Source organism: Microcaecilia unicolor, chromosome 3 (assembly GCF_901765095.1).
Source record: "Microcaecilia unicolor chromosome 3, aMicUni1.1, whole genome shotgun sequence".
NCBI classification, from domain to species: domain Eukaryota; kingdom Metazoa; phylum Chordata; class Amphibia; order Gymnophiona; family Siphonopidae; genus Microcaecilia; species Microcaecilia unicolor.
In genome coordinates this window covers 143,535,686-143,558,149 of record NC_044033.1, presented here as the reverse complement: position 1 = coordinate 143,558,149, position 22,464 = coordinate 143,535,686, and the positions used below count along the sequence as shown (strand labels likewise).

At 42.8% G+C, this 22,464-nt stretch overlaps 1 protein-coding gene across 1 annotated transcript in view; it reads left to right on the top strand.

Moving 5' to 3' along the window:
• Positions 1-22,464, top strand: part of CEP170 (centrosomal protein 170) — a 203,682-nt gene that overhangs the window by 128,869 nt on the left and 52,349 nt on the right. Inside the window, exons 14-15 of the mRNA XM_030196425.1 lie at positions 7,760-8,024; positions 17,413-17,560. Coding sequence (XP_030052285.1) covers positions 7,760-8,024; positions 17,413-17,560 — 413 coding nt within the window. The remainder of the gene's footprint in view (positions 1-7,759; positions 8,025-17,412; positions 17,561-22,464) is intronic.

The window sequence follows — 22,464 nt, the reverse complement described above, 5'->3', positions numbered from 1 at the left end:
TTTGCTATAAGGAAGTCAGGTGTTTCAGACAGATTTCCTAGATCAGTATCAGATTTTAAGGAGCTTTTTATCAGACTGAACACTTCTTGCCAGTGCAGTTGTTGAATGCCTTTTTAGCTGCGCTGGTTTAATAATGACTCACAAGTACACCCACACGAGAAACAGTAAAAAGAGCAGTAAAGTTGTTGGAATAAAAATGTCAACAGTAGTTGCATTCATTGTTGTCATGGCAATTTTACATTTACTCAGAATAGACAATTACTTTTTTACTTCTCACTTAAGGAAAAATTTAACTATGCTTTTCACTGTACTTTTATTTCTACTTAAATATTAAAACATTCCTTTAAGTAATATGACCTAGCACTTTGAAGTACACTGGTCATTGGAATTGTCATCAATACTTTATGTAGAAACATAAAAAAAATATGAAAGCAGATAAAGATCATGTGGCCTATCCAGTCTGCCCATCTAAACAATCTACCATCTCTCCCTTTCCTTTAGAGATCCTATGTACTTCTCCCAAGCTTTCTTGAGTTCACATACAGTCTTTGTCTCCACCAGGAGGCTGTTCAATGCATTCATCACCCTTTCTGTGAAGAAGTATTTCTTTAGGTTACTATGTCCCCTCATTCCAGAGCTTCCTTTCTTTTGAAAGAGACTTACATCCTGTGCATTTACACCATAGAGGTATTTAAACAGCTCTATCATATCTCCCCTCTCCTGCCTTTCTTCCAAAGTATATATATGAGATCTTTAAGTCTGTCCCCATATGCTTTATGACAAGGACCACTAACCATTTTAGTAACCACATTCTAGATAGACTCCATCTTGCTTGTATCTTTCTGAAGGTGCAGTCTCTAAAACTGTAAACAGTACTTTAAATGAGGTCTCACAAGAGAATTAAACTGTGAGTTTAACATGACTTAATCACCTCTGTTTTCCTGCTGGCCATTTTTCTCCCTTTGCATCCTGGCTTGTGCCATCACCTTGTCTACCCCTTTGGCCACCTTAAAATCATCACATATAGTCTCCCCCAAGTCCCAATCCTCTTTCATGTACAGAAGTACTTCACCACCTAAATTGTACCACTTCGGAGAGGAAGTGACGTTACCATCTAAAATGGAGGCTTAAACAAGAGGCTCTGTTGGGGCTATGTGGTATCGAGCAATTCCCGAGGCACTGACAGGCTATTAGGTGTGGATTGGAGGGTGAGAGGGTGTGAGATTGTGCAGCTGAGGATAAATGAGCTGTGAAGAAGGGACTGAGAGCAGAGAGAGCAGCAGATGAAAGTTCCTTCTCTCCTACCTGGTGGGGGTCGGACAGGCTCTGCTTGGGGAGAAGGCGGGAAGCAGCGTGAGCTAACACTGAGCCAGGACATCCATGTTACGAGGGATTCCTGGGCTGCTGAGAGACAGGGGGCTCATGTGAAGATTTCAGCACATTTGGAGAATATCGTGGAGGACACAGAGAGCTGCAGCTGCCTGTCGGGAGCCCAGTACAGTGTTTGCCCAAGCGTCTCTTATGTGAAGGGCTGCATTCCTCGCTATCTCAGGAGCTGTGTGATCTGTGAGTTTCCTACATTGTGACCTATGTCTCCCTTCTTTGCTATGAAGTGACTGTGTGGAGGAGGATTGACTAACAGGGTCTTTTGCACCTGGCTGTAACAGGCAGACTTGGAGAATAAAAGCAGTTTATGTACAGGGATTGAGCTCAAGCTGTGATAATTAACTGCTAGCCTGCAGCATATGATAATCTTTAAGGAAGAAAGTGAGTTGTGGAAGGGGTGACATGTGACATTGGAAGCTAACTCCTGACCCGGTATCTGCAGGATAATTTTGTTTGGATTAAAAAACGGATTGCTGGGAGGAAATGACGTCACGATCCAAGGTGGCGGTCTGAACGAGGAGCTCCACCAGGGCTGATAGTTGTTGGCACTACAAACTTACTCATACGGTGAGAGACGGATCGAGAACGACAGAGAGTACGCCTAAATTGTACCACTTCTTTGGGTTTTTGTAGTCCAAATTCATGCCCCTTCATTTTTTAGCATTAAATCTTAGCTGCCAAATTCTGCACCATTTTTCAAATTTTCCACGCCATCAGGGGTGTTTAATCAGTTGCAGGTTTTGATATCATCCGTAAAGAAGCAAATCTTAACAGACATCCCTTTCACGATATCAATTACAAAATTGTTTTTTAAAAAACACCCCAAGAACCTAACCTTGTGGCATACCATTGGTAACATCTCTTTCCTCAGAGTGAGCTCTGTTTATCTCTATCCATTGTCACATTCCACTCAACCATTTCTTAACTTGGTCACTTTAGGGTCCATATCGAGGGCACTGAGTTTATTTATAAGTCATCTATTTGGAACACTCTATTCGTAGTACTAAGTCCAGTATGGCCCTATCCCTGGAAAAGAGATACCCTGATTAAACATCCAACGTATTAAAATCACCTATTTTGTACTTTCTCTTTCACAGCTATATTTTGAATGTCTTCAGCTAAATCTCTGTCCACTTCTGCCTGTGAAGGAGGCTTATATATCACATCAGTGTGTATAGAATTTCCATTCCATCTTTCCAGATTAACTCATAGTGCCTCTTTCTTACCTGGAAATGTCTGCAGTTCTGTCATTTTCATATTAACTTTAACATATATAATGCATTCCTCCACTCTTTCTTCCTACCCTGGTCTTCCTGAACTGATTATAGCCCAGTATAACTATGTCCCAGATATGGTTCTCCATGAATCATGGCTCCGTGACCTCCACAAAATCCAGGTCAGCCTCTTCCATCCCAGACTCTAGATCCAAAAGCTTATTTCCCATACTACAGGCATTAGTAAACACCCACCCACCCCCCCCCCCCCCCAAAAAAAAAAGAAATGTCCTTTTCCCATTTCTATAGAGGTATTTAGTGTTTCAGTTACCTCAGAGCTCTAATCACCCACTCCCAACAATTCTAGTTTTAAACCTTCTTTAGTAGGTTAGCTAGTCTGCTACTGAAGAAACATCTTCCGTTTTTGATAATGTCAGTTGCCAAGAAATCAAATAGAGGCTATTAAAAAAAACTGTGCATGTCATTGTGCCTCTGTATCTCACCTTGTAGCAACTCTGGTTGGCTCGTCTCAAAAAAAATGTATCTACGCTGGAGCAAAAAGAGTTTGTAGAATGGCTGGCAAAAAATGATAAAAGGGATGCAATACCTCTTATGAGAAAAGCTAAACAAGATAGGACTATTCAGTGAAGGGATTATGATAGAAATTTATATAATCATGAGTTATGTGAGCAATTAAATTGGGAATAGTGGTTTAAACTTTCAAACAACACTAATGCAAGAGGACTCTCCATGAAACTAACAACCGGAAAAATGAACGCAAATTATAGACAGTTAAGCTTTAGAATCTGTTATCTAATTTCTGGAGGAAAGGTCCATAAATAATTATCTAATGGGGCATACACAGGGGCAGAGCTTGGATGGGACATAGGCAGCACTCTCATTTACATGCATAACTTAAATAATACTACGGCTGGCATAAGTGCAGTTGCCTAAATGTTAGGTGAATTAATACCCGGTTTCACTAGTATTCTATAACTAAGTAGAAGACTACTTTCCATAATAGAATAAGCACCTTCCAGGCACGTAATTGAAGGTGCCCTGTTAGAGTTGCCCCCTTGGGTTGTGCCGAGTACTTGTGACCTGGTCTGGCCACTGTTGTCAACATGATGCTGTACTTGATGGATCTTGGTCTGAATGCGTTATCTTATGACAGTCCCTTCTTACAAAGTTTAGAATCTCATATTTCTACAGTGCTGAATGTCTGATAAAACTCTAGAAATCACTAGTAGTAGTAATGTGAAACTCTCCAAAGAGTTTCTCTTTTTAACATTCAGGAGCCACCTAGAGCTGCAGGTACTCTTTATTGTTTGCTTGCCAACCCCCCCCCAACCCCCTCCAGCCCTTTTGTTGCATGCTCTTACCTAAGGAAGGGGAGAGAAATTTCCTGGCTGATTTAACCCAGGGAACAGTTCAATAACCAAAGTATAATAATTTTAAAATGCTTCTCCTAATATATATGTCAGTTTTAATTGGGAAAAGTTCCAGCAGTGTTTGCAAAGTGCCAGTGTTGTTAGTGTACTTAGTAAAAGTTTTGTCCCTTTTACTTGTAAAGAAGTATAGGGAACATTTGTTACTTTTACCAAGAAAGTAATAATTTCACCAATTTTTACAACTTAGTTACATTTGATTCTTGTTGTTAAAAGTAAAATGGCTCACACTGCCGCCTCTGCCCCAATTTATTTATTTATGTATTTATTTATTTATTTTATTGCATTTGTATCCCACATTTTCCCACCTATTTGCGGGTTCAGTGTGGCTTATAATACATTGTGAATGATGGAAATACAATGTGTTACAGTACAATTATGGGTTACATTATGAGGAATTGTGGGAAGACAAAGTCAAGTCAAAACAACATTTAGAGCGTAGAAACTATGGAATGTTACAATGAAGAAAAGATAGGGCAATAGAACAATGGCACGAAAACCTTAGGTAAAGTAATTTTATATGTGGGTTTAGACCCAGATTAAATTAGATAATTTAGTCCCAGATCTCAGACTTGCAATGCTTGGGCATATCTATGGGTGGGCCTAGAGGAGCATAGGCCAGGGGTGGCGCTATCATTTGGTGGTGACTTCAGTTGCCATTTTTTAGTGGGTGTCACCAGCATCACAAGCTACCAACTGAAAAATACATAATTTGAATTTTCCACTCCTGAAGAGCCCTACAAATGAGTTGTGAGCAAAGATTAGGAGCCAAATGCAATGCCTGCTGTATTCTCATTGACTCGTTGCCATTGCTGCTCTTTAGCTGCAGTGATCACCACCACAGCAATCCAAGACCTTCTTCACTGCTGCCCTCACTACCGTCTGACCTGCTTGTATGTCTGCTGTCCTTGTTGCACTCTGGCCAGGGGGCAGAAGAGACGGATCAGAGAGGGAAAGAGGTTGGCCCTGGAAGCACTGGGTAGATATGCTGAACAATGGCAGGAAGGGAAGACTGAAAGAAAGATGTAAGACCACAGGGGCAGGGAGGGAAAAAAAATAGCAAGAGATGCTGGACCATGGAGTGGGAGAGAAATGGCAGGAGAGAGAGGGAGAGATGCTGGACCTGGGGCTGGAGGGCAGGGAAGAAGGGAAGAGAAGTGGAAAGATTTAACCAGAGGGTGAGGGTGGAAGGGAAGTAAGAGGGAGAGATGCTGGGCCACAGGTAGTGGGGGTGGGGAGAACAGCAGAAAAGAGAGGAGATGCTGACAATGGTGCGACCATGTGGGAAAGGTCGGGGGGGGGGGGGGGGTATTGTGTTCAGTACAAGAGGAAATACATTTCTGTTTTTTATTTCTACAGTGTTACCCAGTACATGCAAAGTTTGACTTATTGGGGTTCCCAGTTCAAATTTGATCTTTTTTTTTTAATTTTATTTCTAATTTCTGATCCCTTGTTCTGTGTAAGGTGAGGATCTGCCTGTATTTTGTGTTTGACCAAAATGTGGTATTCTGTTAGCCTGTCATTTCTGTGTAGAGATCTGTAGTAGTCTCACTTGTTCTCTTTTACCTATAGTAGATGTATTGGTGTAGGGCTCAATGTAATTTATGATGCTTCCTATTCATAGGTAGGGTTCTCTGTCTCATCAGCTTGTAACCTTGGGGTCATCTTTGACTCCTCTCTCTCTTTCTCTGCACATATTCATCAGACTGCTAAAACCTGTCATTTCTTTCTCTATAATATCACCAAAATTCGCCCTTTCCTTTCTGAGTACATTACCAGAACCCTTATCCCCACTCTTATCACCTCTCGCTTAGACTATTGCAACTTGCTTCTCACAGGTCTCCCACTTAGCCATCTCTCTCCAATCTGTTCAAAATTCTGCTGCACGACTTGTATTCCGCCAGTGTCGCTATGCTCATATTAGCCCTCTCCTCAAGTCACTTCACTGGCTCCCTATCTGTTTCCTCATACAGTTCAAACTCCTCTTATTGACTTATAAGTGCATTTACTCTGCAGCTCCTCTCCACTCTCATCTCTCACTACACTCCTCCCTGGGAACTGCATTCAGTGGGTAAATCTCTCTTATCTGCACCCTTCTCCTCCACCGCTAACTCCAGATTCCATTCCTTTTATCTTACTGCACCATATTCCTGGAATAGACTTCCTGAGCCAGTATGTCAAGCTCCATCTCTGGCCGTCTTCAAATCTAGGCTAAAAGCCCACCTTTTTGATGCTGCTTTTAACTCCTAACCTTACTCGTTCAGTACCCTTATTTTATCATCCCCACCTTAGTAATTCCCTTATCTCTTATTTGTCCTGTTTGTCTGCCCTAATTAGATTGTAAGCTCTATCGAGCAGGGATTGTCTCTTCATGTTTAAGTGTACAGCGCTGTGTACGTCTAGTAGCGCTATAGAAATGCTAAGTAGTAGTAGTAAGTAGTAGTAGTACTTGCTGTAAAAATCATAGGAGTAGTGGTACTATTATGACATGTTCGTTGTATTTATGTTGAGGGAAGATTTTTTTTTCCAGTTTTCGCCAAAACAGAATCTGCAGCCAAAATTCACCATGTGGTTTCAGCCGAAACCTTAAATGGTACTAGCATATCTAAACCTCCTCCCCCCACCCCACCAAACAAAAACAGGCAGAAGTGATCCCCGGTCGTTCCTGCCTATTCCGGCTCAAACCTCAAAATGGCTACCGTGATCTCCTGCAACAGTTCCATGAGGCTGCGGCATCCATTTTGACGGTGCAGCCAGCATGGGCAGGAGCAGCTGGACATCGCTTCTGCCCCAATAAAGCTCCTAGACCACCAGGATTTGTAAGGTAGGCCATGGGGACCCATTTTTGTTCGGCTGGGGGGGGAGGCGTAGAATGAAGCTTTAGTGGGGCCTGCTTTTGATCAGGGGGGTGGGGTTGGAATTCTGTTTCAGCTGAAAATGCACCAGCATTTTTGGACAAAACCGAAACGAGGTCAAATTTGAACTTTGGGCTGAAACAAAACCGAAATTCAGTCAGCCTCTATTTCACAGTATGGCCTGGATAGATTTATGTTGATATTGCTCAGACAACACAAGAATCAGAATATTTTTTGTATGATGACTTATATGGAGAAATGGCAATTCTGATCTATACCTGTTGTTGGAGAGAGGTTAGATTTCTATGGATGCAGTAATTGCATTCATTGTAGTTGTGGTACTTCTACTAAAAAAAAAAAAAAAAGTATTAAGCAATCACTTTTGTTTTTACTTTCACGTAAGTAAATTTTTTTGTGTTCATCACTGTACTTTTACTTAAGTATCAAAATATGCATTTACCTTTACTTTTTAGTTAAGTGCTTTGACCCAGAACTTTAAACAGCACTGCAGTCTAACCTGTATAGTACTAACTCTCTACCATATAGGCTGTTAGTGTTATATAGATTCAACTTTTCCAGTGAAATATGCATGCAGTTTTCTGTGTGCCTCTGCACCGATAGCCTTCTCTTCTATATTTAATAGCTTTTTTTCATACCCACAATCAGAGTGCTTCTATTGGTTTATTATGATAATGAGCTTTGTGTTTTTATATTGAAATTTTGGTGTGTTTCAGAATATCTTGTAAATTTGTCTGTCCCCCACCCCCATTTTTAAATTTTAATTTAATTTTTTATATATATTTTTTTTTTATTATTTTTTTTTACTTTTTTTTTAACAAATTGGGCATGTTCACAGTCAATTCAAGATGGCGGCGCTTTCCTACAGATTATGCTTCTACATCAGAAGATGAATTTGGGTCTAATCGGAACTCTCCTAAACATGCTCGTCTACGTACTTCTCCAGCGTTAAAAAACCCAAGACTGCAGAGTACTGGGACTAGCCCTGCAACAACAGCTGCAGCATCACTACCAATAACAACTGGATTTATGATCAAACAAAGAATAAAAGAACAAGAAGATTATATTCGAGATTGGACTGCTCATCGGGCAGAAATAGCTAGGTAAGTTTTGCAGTGGTTCTGAGAAGGTGATGGGCATTGTTTTGAAACCAACAGTCTAAATTCAGATTGTTGATCATATCAACCTAAGTTTCTTCACTCAGTTGCTGCCTCTTTGGATTTTATTCCTATCAACTTTTCTTTCCAAATATATACCCCCCCCCCCCCCCCCCCCCCGATATTCAGCCAGCGGCGGTCTGCGTTTTTTTAAATGCTTACTATCGCCAACTAGATTAGCCCCCAGTATTCAGTGCTGGGCCATGTCTGGGCACCGGTACTAAATACTGGGGACTAAATGTGATGGGGATGTCTGCCAGAGCTTATGCATGTCCCAGCTGATATTCAGCTAGGGCCTTCATAAAACAGTTATATGTGGCCCCTGTTGAATATCGGCTGAGACCAGCATAACTGTTTTACCATTAAAAGCACCCCTTCCAATCCCCTGCCCACCCTCCAAAATAGCCCTTCCTCCCTCCTACTCCCTTCCCTGAGTCCACAAAAATCAAAGATGCTCTTCTCACTCCCCCCCATCCACCGGAGGTCTAGGTAGGCCTTCGCCCCTGGGCCTACCTGATGTCCCTGGTGACTCATGGGGGTCATTGGGAGCAGAAGCAAAGTCAACGCACTCCTGCTGCTTGTAGCTTCCCTTAGAAAATGGCTGCTGCAACTTCACAAAGTACCATAAGTTACGGTAGCCATTTGCAAGAGGTAGGAGCGATAACTTTGCTCCTGCCAAGGAGGTTTAATGACAGGAAACAGCATGACATCAAAAAGTGGGAGCCAGTTTCCCTCAACAACCGTCTTGGTATATCCAAAACAAACTATCAGCTGCAGCATCCACGATGTTATTGTTCATTGTTGTTTTATCTCAATTATGGTTAGAATTATGCCGACTTGTGCAGCATATGGATGTACACAGTCTGGCTGCTAGGAACAGAGAGTGAGCCCACGAAGGTGGCCTCGCAGTGCTGCTTGCACAGGGCAGAGTGCCACGGGAGCTTCAGAACTTGGAGACTTTTCTGTGGCCTTAAATATTGTAAAGACAGAGAGAAAACCAAAACCCCCACACATCCGTTTGGTAATAAAAATTCTGCAGGCATATGAAAATGCCGTGAGTGATGAATAAAAACCCATATCTGAAGTTTGACTCCCTGCAGCCCTGCTTTTACCCGATGAAGATGATTTTTACTTCTGCGGGGCTGGACTCAGCCCCACCAGGGAAGATATCTGGAAGACGTTCAAGCTGCTGCCCAAGCCACTGCTGTTACTGAGCTGAGCTGGGCCAGTTTGCAGTGGGTTGCGGGTACTCGGGTTGGCGGCAACTGACGAGCTGGACTGGGTTTCCGAGCTGCTGCTGCAACCCGAGGCTATTGTTTTTCTGTAGAAATATCTTTGTCATCATCATAAGCAAAAATAAAGGCATATACCACAGCACTGAAATCTGCAATACAGCATTGCAAATAACAAAGCAGTCTCTGGAGCAATGTCTAAAACATTTTGAATATAACCCTCCCCCCATCCCTTCACAGACCCCTCAAAAACTCCCCAACCTTCTCCCCAACTCCCCTTACGTCTCCTCCCCTCCCAACACAAAGAATGTAAAATAATATAAACCTCATGAGTTTGCTAGTGTTTTCAATTTCGTTTGCTATTGTTTTGGACAAACCAATATGGCAGCAATTTCCACCCATGGGCTTCAGCCCAGATAATGGGCCAGATTAGCTCATTCTATCTCCTGTCATTAAACCAAGTTTCCGAGTTTATTAATGCTTGTTATACCGCACATCATAGCCGTCAGTACAGTTTACACTCATACTAAAATACAGTTACTTGTTCAAGAAAAGAACGCCTTAAATATGACCCCCATGGGACATCAGGGAAGCCTACTTAGACCTCGGGGAAGGGGGGGGGACTTTTTGAGAGGGATGGGAGGGCCTTTGATTCCCGCGGGTAGGGAGTAGGGGGCTTTAAAGGTAAAACACAATTATGCGTGTCCCGTCCGAGTTGTCCTAAATTAAACTGCTCAGCTATTCGGGTCCCGGCAATGAATATTGCTGGCGTCCGCATAACCCATGGTTCCTCCCTAATGCTGCCCCCTGTACCACCCTGACCTGCCCACTTTTTCTGGGGCCGGTCAGAGATGAATACCGGGGGTTAGGTGGTGGTAAGTGATTTTAGCAGGCAGGAGAGGCTCCTGCCCACTTAAATTGCTTTAAATGTCTGCCAAAATGTAATTATTTTGTGTTCATATTAGTAAAAGCTGCACACTTTTGTTGAATCCCTCACACAAATGGAATTTTAAAAATCTGCTACATTGGAGATGATGCATTTACTGTAAATTATATCCACCAAATAAAACACGTAGCAAAAATAAAACAAGCATGGGGAAATGTATTATATATTTTCTTTTGTTTAGTGTGTTTGTGTTCGTGTTTTTTTTTTTGGGGGGGGGGGGAGTGGGGCTCATCTGTTATATTCAGGCTTCTAGTTTTTTAAATCCTTTTCAGTAAGTCAAATTTTGTACTATACTCATGTTTTAAGTATGTCTGTTCGTTGCTAGTAGATAGTTCTGATGATCAAATAGCAGCAGTATACTGTCTCCTTTAATTTTTTTTACACTGGACATGACTAACTTGGAAGAAGTGATGAATCTAAACCAGCAATGTTTCTTCAGGAATGAGAAAATTCAGGAGGAAATAGATTTTCAGAATTTTGTTAACCTTCACTTCTGACTGAATTATTTGACAGAGCGTTTGATACTATTCTCTAACACCTTTGTAGTTTCTGTAGTGATTTTATACTGAATTTTGTCTGGCAAACTCTTTAGGAGAAATCTTGTTTGCCAGCTAAGATTCGTTGGTTGTAGAAATTCAAATTAACATTATGCAGTGGGAGTTGAAATACCATTCTCTATAGGCAAGCTGGGTGTATCAATTATAAAAGTGGATGGCATCATTTGATGGCAGTAATACATTCTACCTCTTTCAGGTCTCATAGAAAGTTTTTGGATATGTATAGAAGTCCCCAGACAGCTGCCACCATTCCCACCCTGCTCAGTCCTTTGTTATATGTGCTGTTAGAAAATTAAGGCAGATAGAGACTATATGGTCTATCCAGTCTGCCCATCCATGCTATCTTAAATCCTTTCTTCTCCCTCAGATTCCACATACCTGTCCCAAGCTTTTTTGAGTTCAGATGCAGTCTTTGCTTCTATTACCTCCACTGGGAGGCCATTTCACACATTCACCACCCTTTCTGTGAAGAAGTATTTCTTTAGATTACACCTGAGTCTGTCCCCTACATATATCTCCCCTCTCTTGCCTTTCTTCCAACGTATACCTATTGAGGCCCTGATGCTCAAAAGCAAATACAGGTACTAGCGGCTATCAGCGCCGGACTAGCGCCCGCATTTGCTAGCACTGAATGCTCAGAGCCGACAAGCGCATAAAACCAGCTCTGAGCACAATGAGCATGCAAATACATGCTAAAGAGGTTATTCCATATTCATCCCCAGTGCTCAGTGAGCAGTGTGCCAAACAAGAGTACTCCTCCTGAGGCAAACCCTGTGCCAGCTTGGAGCTGGCATTAGGGTTGTGCCAAGCCTGGTGTTGCAAGATTTCTCCTCCTCCTCTCCCCCCAATCCGTGCCTGTTGCCTCCATCTTAAGACTGCGGGTAGGAGCATGGAGGAAGAAAGGAAGGCAGGGAGAATGAATAAAGAAAAAAATGGAATGACAACCACAGAAGAACAAGAATCCTTCGCACAAATACACTAGATAGGCAAACACAGCGGGGGTGACACTGAGGATGATGCAGAACAAATGCGTCCAGTGAGCTAAAAAGTTCGTATCAGATGCTTTATTCAAAGTAAAATGGATTCAACACGAATCGTGTGTCGGCCGCAAAGGCTTGCTTCAAGAGTCCCAAAACATATACATAAAAAGACTGTCATAAACAAAAGCATGTCTGTAAAATAAAACGGTAGAGACACAGTTAAACAAAAAGTCGTGTAAATATATAGAACCGGCATAGAATCCCATGGCATACTTGAAGATCATATATCCAAGAAAGCTAACAACATAAAACTTGGATGTAAATCTTAATAAAAATATAATGTAAAAAAAGAGACATCAAAAATACAGTGGGGGAAATAAGTATTTGATCCCTTGCTGATTTTGTAAGTTTGCCCACTGACAAAGACATGAGCAGCCCATAATTGAAGGGTAGGTTATTGGTAACAGTGAGAGATAGCACATCACAAATTAAATCCGGAAAATCACATTGTGGAAAGTATATGAATTTATTTGCATTCTGCAGAGGGAAATAAGTATTTGATCCCCCACCAACCAGTAAGAAATCTGGCCCCTACAGACGAGGTAGATGCTCCAAATCAACTCGTTACCTGCATGACAGACAGCTGTCGGCAATGGTCACCTGTATGAAAGACACCTGTCCACAGACTCAGTGAATCAGTCAGACTCTAACCTCTACAAAATGGCCAAGAGCAAGGAGCTGTCTAAGGATGTCAGGGACAAGATCATACACCTGCACAAGGCTGGAATGGGCTACAAAACCATCAGTAAGACGCTGGGCGAGAAGGAGACAACTGTTGGTGCCATAGTAAGAAAATGGAAGAAGTACAAAATGACTGTCAATCGACAAAGATCTGGGGCTCCACGCAAAATCTCACCTCGTGGGGTATCCTTGATCATGAGGAAGGTTAGAAATCAGCCTACAACTACAAGGGGGGAACTTGTCAATGATCTCAAGGCAGCTGGGACCACTGTCACCACGAAAACCATTGGTAACACATTACGACATAACGGATTGCAATCCTGCAGTGCCCGCAAGGTCCCCCTGCTCCGGAAGGCACATGTGACGGCCCGTCTGAAGTTTGCCAGTGAACACCTGGATGATGCCGAGAGTGATTGGGAGAAGGTGCTGTGGTCAGATGAGACAAAAATTGAGCTCTTTGGCATGAACTCAACTCGCCGTGTTTGGAGGAAGAGAAATGCTGCCTATGACCCAAAGAACACCGTCCCCACTGTCAAGCATGGAGGTGGAAATGTTATGTTTTGGGGGTGTTTCTCTGCTAAGGGCACAGGACTACTTCACCGCATCAATGGGAGAATGGATGGGGCCATGTACCGTACAATTCTGAGTGACAACCTCCTTCCCTCCGCCAGGGCCTTAAAAATGGGTCGTGGCTGGGTCTTCCAGCACGACAATGACCCAAAACATACAGCCAAGGCAACAAAGGAGTGGCTCAGGAAGAAGCACATTAGGGTCATGGAGTGGCCTAGCCAGTCACCAGACCTTAATCCCATTGAAAACTTATGGAGGGAGCTGAAGCTGCGAGTTGCCAAGCGACAGCCCAGAACTCTTAATGATTTAGAGATGATCTGCAAAGAGGAGTGGACCAAAATTCCTCCTGACATGTGTGCAAACCTCATCATCAACTACAGAAGACGTCTGACCGCTGTGCTTGCCAACAAGGGTTTTGCCACCAAGTATTAGGTCTTGTTTGCCAGAGGGATCAAATACTTATTTCCCTCTGCAGAATGCAAATAAATTCATATACTTTCCACAATGTGATTTTCCGGATTTAATTTGTGATGTGCTATCTCTCACTGTTACCAATAACCTACCCTTCAATTATGGGCTGCTCATGTCTTTGTCAGTGGGCAAACTTACAAAATCAGCAAGGGATCAAATACTTATTTCCCCCACTGTACATTAAATAACATAAAAACAGTATACTCAGCACTAAATATGAATAAAAACTGAGTCAAACATCTCGTATAAAACAGTATGAATATAAACACTCCATTGTGTTCCTTCATTTATGCATTATATTCTCTTTAGTGAGACTAAGGATGTTTATTCTAACAGGAACACAAAAGGAAGGAGAAAGTCCAAACCTCAGACACGTAGACAACAGCAAAGAAGTGAGGCATGCAAAATGCTGCCTGGCTTTCCCAGAGCTATTACGCTTCATTTCCGTACAAGTGTGTCTGTCCAGTACAGTACACTAAAAAACAATTTGATCAACTAAATATAGAACCACATTCACCAACACAGGTTTGTTAACCCCTGAAGCAGGCTCACATGCCGAAACATGGCCGTGTCTGGTCCTTCATGTGTTAACTTTGTGACTGTATTATAGGTCCTACACACCAAGTTTTGTATATCCTTGTTTTCTTTGCCTCAGTTCTTTGCTGTAGTCTAACAGGAACAACATCCTAGTCATCATGCAAGGTTCTCAAGGCCATGCAGTCAACAAAGGCAACAAAGAATGGCAAGAAGCAGAGTGCTGAAGGAGATGATAAATCCAAGCAAGCAGAGACACCAGCAAAAAATGTATACAAGTTAAACTCAACAGCTCTCTGTTCAGACAAGGAACTACTTCACAATCAATTTGATCATAACCCTCCATTGCCCCATGTAAGCCGCATTGAGCCTGCCATGAGTGGGAAAGCGCGGGGTACAAATGTAACAAAAATAAAATAAATAAATAAAATGAAGTCTTGTTAATGATTGCAGAAGATATGCTGCTTGCAACAGTTGAACGAAGTGGCTTCAGAATGTTTTGCCAGCGATGTTTGCCTGCTCTCCAACTTCCAAATAGACCCAATCTAACACGAAGCTTAAGCTGCTACTGAAAAAGGTGTGAGCAAAATCCAAATAAATAAATAAATGAAATGTATGAAATTCACAAGAACTTGCTTTTTACAGAACTACAACTGGTGGAATATGATTCTGTAACAGCAGATCTTTGGAGCAGCCACAAGCACTGTTTTCTTGGAATGACCATTTATTACATAAACAAGGAGACACTAGTGTACCATTCCTGTGCTTTGGCTGGCCAAAGGTTTAAACATTTCCACACTGGGGAGAAGATTGCTGAAATTGTGGCTGAACTGTTCGTGGAATTCCATGTAGCTAAGATTATTTGCTACTTTACTGAGAATGCAGCAAATATTCCAAAAGCCTTGCATCTTCTGAACACTTGTGATAGTGGCAATGAAGAGAATGGCAGTTCATGCTCAACAGAGTCCAACAGCCAGTCACTTTCCGAGATGAGGTGATCGAAGCTGCTGGTGTCGGATCTCTGATGCTGTCGAAGATTAATCATGCGCTGATGACATTGACTCCAACTGGTTTCACAAGCACAAAAGATAGGCCAGTCATACATTCAGTCTTGTAGCAGCTGTTGACAGCTGTGAAGCACAAAATATTTGCGCTACAAGCAATGTTTGACATTGCCAGCGAGAAAGTACACATTTTTAGCAATTCAATCTGAGTACCAAACATGCAGATGATGTTGAAGAGGTGACTGATCTTATATTTATCAATCCAACTTGCACAAGGTGGGTTTCAGATTACTTAGCCATCAGTTGACTGGATACAATTGCAGTGGAGAAAACACGAGAATGTCAATAAAAAATAGGACTAGAACTATTGACTGATACTGAGATGGTGTTCCTGAGGAACTACATCAGGGTCATAAAGCCATTGGCAGCTGCAACTGATATTTTGCAAGCTGAAAATGACCGCTTTATTGGACATGTAATCCCCACAATAATTGGAATTCAGTCAAAATTACAGAGATTGGCTGATGTCAGCTTTGATAAGACAATGCAGCCACTAATCATAGCTCTGACAAAAGGAATTGCTTCAAGGTTTGGTCCAGTATCTGATGATGATAACTACCTTATTGCAGCAGTGTTTGTTCCAAAGTTCAAGTTGAGATATCTGTCAGAACAACTCAGCTCCTCGTTCATGATGTGGCTGCAAGAGAGACTGAAGTCAGAGCTAGTGGCGTAGTTCCACTTTCATTTGTGCAGGAGTTAAGTTAGTATCCAAAGAAAAGACTGCTACTGGAGGTGAAAATGTCTTTGATTTTCTGTCCACTGTGAAAAACAACCTTCCAGCAACAGAATCTGGAACAAAGGAAGAGGTTAAGAACTTAACAGCCATACTGGGTCAGACCAATGGTCCATCTAATCCAGTGGCCAATCCAGGTCACAAGTACCTGGCAGAAGCCTAAATAGTAGCAACAATCCATGCTACCGATCCCCAGGCAAGTAGTTAATTCACTTTTACCCATTCTACACCACTCAGGATTTTGTGGACCTCAATCATATCCCCCCCCCCCCCCCCAGCCATTTCTTTTCCAAGCTGAAGAGCCTTAACCTCTTTAGCCTTTCCCCATTTGAGAGGATGAATGTTACCTGGAATATTCAGACACTTCCACAGACAAACCTTTGTGCCAATGCAAGGCTCTTAGTGACGATAACTTTGAGAAACTGTTTTTTTTTCTGTAGTATAAACTGAAGTGACATATTGAGAATTCTGAGACTTTAAACATGTGGAGGGGCATAATCGAAAGGGGCGCCCAAGTTTTCCTGGGATGTCCTCGCAAGACGTCCCAGCGAAGGGGCAGGGAAACCCATATTATTGAAACAAGATGGGCGTCCATCTTTTGTTTCGATAATACAGTCAGGGACGCCCAAATCTTGACATTTAGGTCGTCCCTAGAGATGGTTGTCCTTAGACTTGGTCGTTTCTGATTTTCAGCGCTAATGGAAACTAAGGACGCCCATCTCAGAAACAACCAAATGCAAGACCTTTGGTTGTGGGAGGAGCCAGCATTCATAGTGCACTGGTCCCCCTGACATGCCAGGACACCAACCGGGCACCCTAGGGGGCACTGCAGTGGACTTCAGAAATTGCTCCCAGGTACATAACTCCCTTACCTTGTGTGCTGAGCCCCGCCCCCCAAAACCCACTCCCCACAACTGTACACCACTACCATAGCCCTTACAGGTGAAGGGGGGCACCTAGATGTGGGTTCGGTGGGTTTCTGGTGGCTTTTGGAGGGCTCACATTTACCACCACAAGTGTAACAGGTGGGGGGGGGGGGGACCTGGGTCCGCCTGCCTGAAGTGCACTGCACCCACTTAAACTGCTCCAGGGACCTGCATACTGCTGCGGTGGACCTAAGTATGACATTTGAGGCTGGCACAAAATTTTTTAAACTATATTTTGAGGGTGGGAGGTGGTTAGTGACCAATAGGGGGTTATCTTTTTAAAATAGCCTTAATTTTATTTTTTTGAAGGATACGGTTGAGCTTTAAGCTGTGCTGTATTGACAGGTAATCATTCATCATGGGGTGATGGCACATCTCATGTATATTCATTCGCCAGGTATCTCGAGCAGAGGACTGATGGCCTATCAATACTTCATCTTTTGCATGTTCTTATTTTAATTCAGAAAACTTTGCATGTCAGGTACATTTTCATTTGTTTGTGTGTAATAAAATCTGATGTGTTCATATATGCACACTGAATTTCACTTGCACACAATAATGCCTATATTCTTTTTTCTAGGATCAGCCAGGATCTAGCCCTCATTGCTCGAGAAATTAATGATGTTACAGGTGAAATAGATTCAGTGACTTCATCGGGCACTGCTCCTAGTACCACAGTAAGCACTGCAGCCACGACCCCTGGCTCTGCCATAGACACTAGAGAAGAGGTAGGAGATCTTCATGAAGAAGTACCTAAGGTTCTTTCTTTCTTTCTTTTATTTTACTTTTAACTTTAGTTAATTCTGCTCAGTTTGCATGAATTCTTGCATAGTTCATTTTTTCATATAATCAGTCCCTTTAATTTCTGTCTCTTTAAATATAGATTTTTATGAATGCTCATTTTTGGTTTAAATTGATGGCCATTGCAATTAAAGCATCTGAATTTATTAACAGTTAAGAAATGAAAAGGAAAATGAGCAATTTGGCTGAAAGTATTTAACTATGACAATAGGGAGTGGTGGATGTGCTATGACATGGGAAATGTCAGCAGTAGAAGAGAGGGTCAAAGCACACACAACAATGAAAGAATAAAAAAGCACCAAGGGCCGTTCAAGCTTGGTATAGTCAAGAGTCCTTTATTGGTAGACCCAAGCTTGAATGGCCCTTGATGTTTTGTCATTGCATATTGTTAAACAAAAACAAGCAGAAAAAAACCACACTATTTTTAAATTTCACCAATAATAGTGCATACTCTTTTCGGAATAATGCGTGCATATGTGAACCACTAAGTATGCACACACTATTGGGAAAAGAGTGCACCTTCTTTGCAGAGAGTATGCCCTCGACAACATAGCTCCAATAACAGACAAATGCCCAGAAATGACAAACTGAATATCTTCAGGCTGCCCGTCTGTAGTAGCCTAGTGGCTAGAGCAGCAGTTTGTCCCCATCCCTGCAAACTGAAAATCCAGCTCTGACCCCGCCCCTGCATGTTTCATGGCTTTATATATTATGTAGGGCCTTTTGTAGCCTATAACTAATATAACCAAAGAAAAACATTAAACATGTATGTTTTAAAATTTATGAATAATAAGTCATGAAAATCTCAGGATTCAGTCTAGTTCTTCATTCTTCCACAGTCCTTCCCACAGTTGAAAATGTGTTCTTAGAAGGTGTGCTGGTAGCAGGAATGCACAAGATCGCCTATGCAAGTTTTGTTAGTTTTGGCAAGCACTTTTGCCTGTTTTTCCAAAATGACAAAACATCATCAACATTACTTGAACATAAATAACTGTCCAGTTCCAGGCATGCTAGGTCACATGCATTCAGTGTGTGACAGACATTTATGGCCTTTCTTACGCTCACATGCATTTGTGCCCTCCTCGCATACATTCTGGCTCCCAACCAATGTTCCCCCTAGGCTTCGTGGCTGCATAACATTTAAGTTGCCGGCATAGCAGTTCTTCACTGGTGCACGGTATGTGCACCAGGACTTTCCTCACCTCCCTCCCATCAATACTCCTGCCATTGCAGCTTCTCTAGATAAGCAGCAGTGGCAGCAAAAGAGAAGCTACACTAGCCTCTCAGTCGGATTCTTCCATAGGCACAGCTGCCGATCCCGGCCCCTTGGAATTAATTTCCTGTTCTTGGTACAGAGCCAGCAGCCACTCCAATGGAAAATCTGTCCCAGCAGTAATTGTAGCTTCTTTTGCCACCACTGCTGCTCATCTAGAGAAGCAGTGGCAGGAGGGGGGAAAAGAGAGGAGGCAGACGCTGGATTGGGGGAACAGAGGGGACAAAGGCTGGATGCCAGAGGCTGGATGGAAGGGTAAGAAGGAGGGCAGACTCTGCATGGAAATGAGAGAGGAGGCAGGCGCTGGATGGAAGGAGGAAAAGAGGACACACCCTGGATGGTAGGGGGGAGAGTAGGACGAAGGGAAGAGGAATAAGGGGATAAGCTGAACATGAGGAGGGGGATAGGGAGACAGAGAGGTGCTGCTCAACAGGGCAAGAATAAAGATACAGAGAGGGGAGATGCTCAGCATTGCAGGAAAATAGGGGCAGGGATGCGGAGGGGAGTTGAATGATGGACATGGACAGAGAAGAAATGCCAGATGGATCAGAAGACCCTGGCAAAAGAGTTAAAAGAAGACAGAGGAAGGTGGAAACCAGAGACTGGGATCAGCACAATTTGAAAACTAAAATGACCAGACAACAGGATAGAAAAATGAATTTTATCTTCTATTTATTGATTAGATTAGATTGGTGGAATTAGAAAAGGTACAGAGAATTGCGACGGAAATGATAAAGGGGATGGGATGACTTCCCTATGAGGAAAGGCTAAAGCGGCTAGGGCTCTTCAGCTTGTAGAAAAGACGGCTGAGGGGAGATATGATAGAGGTCTATAAAATAATGAATGAATTGGAACAGGTAGACTTGAATTGTTTTCCAAAAGTACTAGGACTAGAGGGCATGAAATGAAGCTACAAAGTAGTACATTTAAAACAAATCTGAGAAAATATTTCTTCACTCAGTGTGTAATTAAACTCTGGAATTTACTGCCAGAGAATGTAGTAAAAGCAGTTAGCTTAGCAGTTTTTAAAAAAGGTTTGGATAGCTTCCTATAAGAAAAGTCCATAAGCTATTATTAAAATGAACTTTCCACTGCTTATTTCTAGGATAAACAGCATAAAATGTATTGTACTGTTTTAGGATCTTGCCAGATACTTGTAACCTGGATTGGCCACTGTTGGAGAGAGGATGCTGGGCTTGATGGACCTTCGGTCTGTCCCAGTACGGCAATGCTTATGTACTTATATAGAGACTACCTTATTGTTTCTGGTGGATATTTGCAAGGTGACGTCATGGTTGACACTGCATACTGTTGCCAAGTCCTGCGTGGTGGACATTGCGGTGTGCTGAGAAGCCAGTTTTGGGGCTTCGGTCCTCAAGGCAGAGACGCCAGGATCCCACCCCCTCTTGGGATTGTTTTTAAACATCCACAGGTTCTGTAATAATGGCAAGCTATGTATGGAAGTAGAAATTAGGTTTTACTTGAGAATTTTCTTTCCATTAGTCCTTTGTAGTATTCCAGAGGCCCACCCAAATTTTCTTCGGTGTGAAGTAATGGGTCGAATACCAACTGTCACCTTGCATGGTGCTTCCTTCATATCTCTTGTTCTCTTCAAGATGTCCAGAGATGAGGTCCACACTTTTGCTCATCTGGTTAGTGTTAAGTTACTTGTCTACGTAAATACTGAGGAGCTGGATTGGATGCCAAGAGAGAGATGCCTCAACTCAGTTTTTAGTTCTCTATTTTCACCTGCTGATTGATGGACACAGCTATCTCACAGGTTCTGGAATAGAGGGACGGAGTAATGGAAAGAAACTTATCAAGTGAGACTTAATTTCTCCCTTTCTCCTCTTCATTTTACTATTCTAATAGGTCTAGGACAAGCTTTTTGCAGCCTTCTTTGCACTTTTTGTAGTGACTTTTCTGTGTATCAGACTGTCAAAATGCAACATTACAGTTGCAGACAGAATATTCTGGTCCCTGCTCCAGAAATCAGATGCAAATAAGCAAGTACACTTAGAGACTGATCCAGTAGAATTAAAATAGAAGTCCTGAAGGGAAGTATAAAATCCAGTTATATGAGATGAGCCAGATCTCTTCCCTCTCCCACAAGGAGTTCAGCTAAGAAGGATGTAGAGGAGCAATGAGTGGGGAACCCCACCCAGTGATCCACTGGGAGCTTAGCTTCCTAATCAAGGCCCCAATGTTTAGAAGCAAATGCGGGTGCTAAAGGCCATTAGCACAGGACTAGTGCCAGTGGTGTGCTGGAGCAGGCTCTCACAGGCTCGCAAGAGCCGGTTGTTAAATTTTAAGAATTTCGGGAGCCGAAAGTAGGGCCCTCCATGGCTACTTTAACAACTGGCTCCCAAAATGTGGGCTTGGGCCCCCCTGCTGAATTATCTTTTATTTTGCTGGTGGGGATGCTGAGCTCTTCCAGCCAAGTAAATAAACTACTGCTGCTCCCCACTCCTTGTTTCCAGCTCTGGGCAGCAGGCTGGGACTTCTCGAGCATGTGAGAGAAGTTCCAGCATGCTGCTCAGAGCAAGACGTAGGGAGTGGTGGCAGTCCATTTATTGGCTGCCAGCAAAGGTATGCCTCACGAAGGGAGAGAGGAGAGAGAGGCAAGTGTTGCTCCCCCGTCCCCCCCCCCCCCCCCCCGGCCACCCCTGGCCCTTCCAACTGCAGAGCTGGCTCCGTCCGGAGAAAGAGCCTGTTGTTAAAAATTTACCAGCACACCCCTGACTAGTGCCCACATTTTCTAGCGCTGAATGTTCAGAGAGCTCTAGTGTGGGGAACAATGAGCGTGCCAAAGGATAACACAAGAGGCATGCAAATCTAGGCAGGTAAAGTAATGTTATGCTGCCTTATCACCACAGAAATAACACCAGCTTGGAGCAGGTGTTAGAATGCTTCTTCTAAGCTAGAATTCGGCATTGTCAATCAAGTATCGACTCATTCCTTGCTGTCACTGGCTCTTTTCCCTACTAATGGTGGTGAGGGGGCCTTTAGCCTCCCTTGGGTGGAGGTGAGTTCATGTCTGAAGATTCACCTCGCCTTCAGCAGGCCCTTCATGGCAGGGAAGGGGGAAGGACTTCCCTTCTGTGTATGGGAGTCATTGCCTGAGGCTGCTAGCTGGCAAGAAAGTGAGATGGCCTCCACTAGATGCCCCCCCCCCCCCCCCAGATTTCAAGAGAGGGCAGCCATCTTGAATTTATACGTACATCGCATTCTACAAGAAATTTGTTTCTTCCTGAGGCAGCAAGAAAAACAGCAAAACAAGGCGCTGGACACGATATGGTAGCAAAGCTGGAAATAACAGCAGCGGTCTCTAAGGTAAGTATGAGAGAGTTTTTCATGGTTGGATTTTGTTTGGACATTGAGAAGTATTTTTTGGTATATTTTCAGTCTGGCTAGCCAGTCTTTTTCAACTATTTAGTATATATAGAACTTTTTGAATTGGAATAAATTATAATAAAGCATATGCATTCTATGTATCTTGTAAATACGAAAGGAAGAGGTTTTTTTTGAATCAGTTGTTTTTCTTCACAGCGTGGGAGT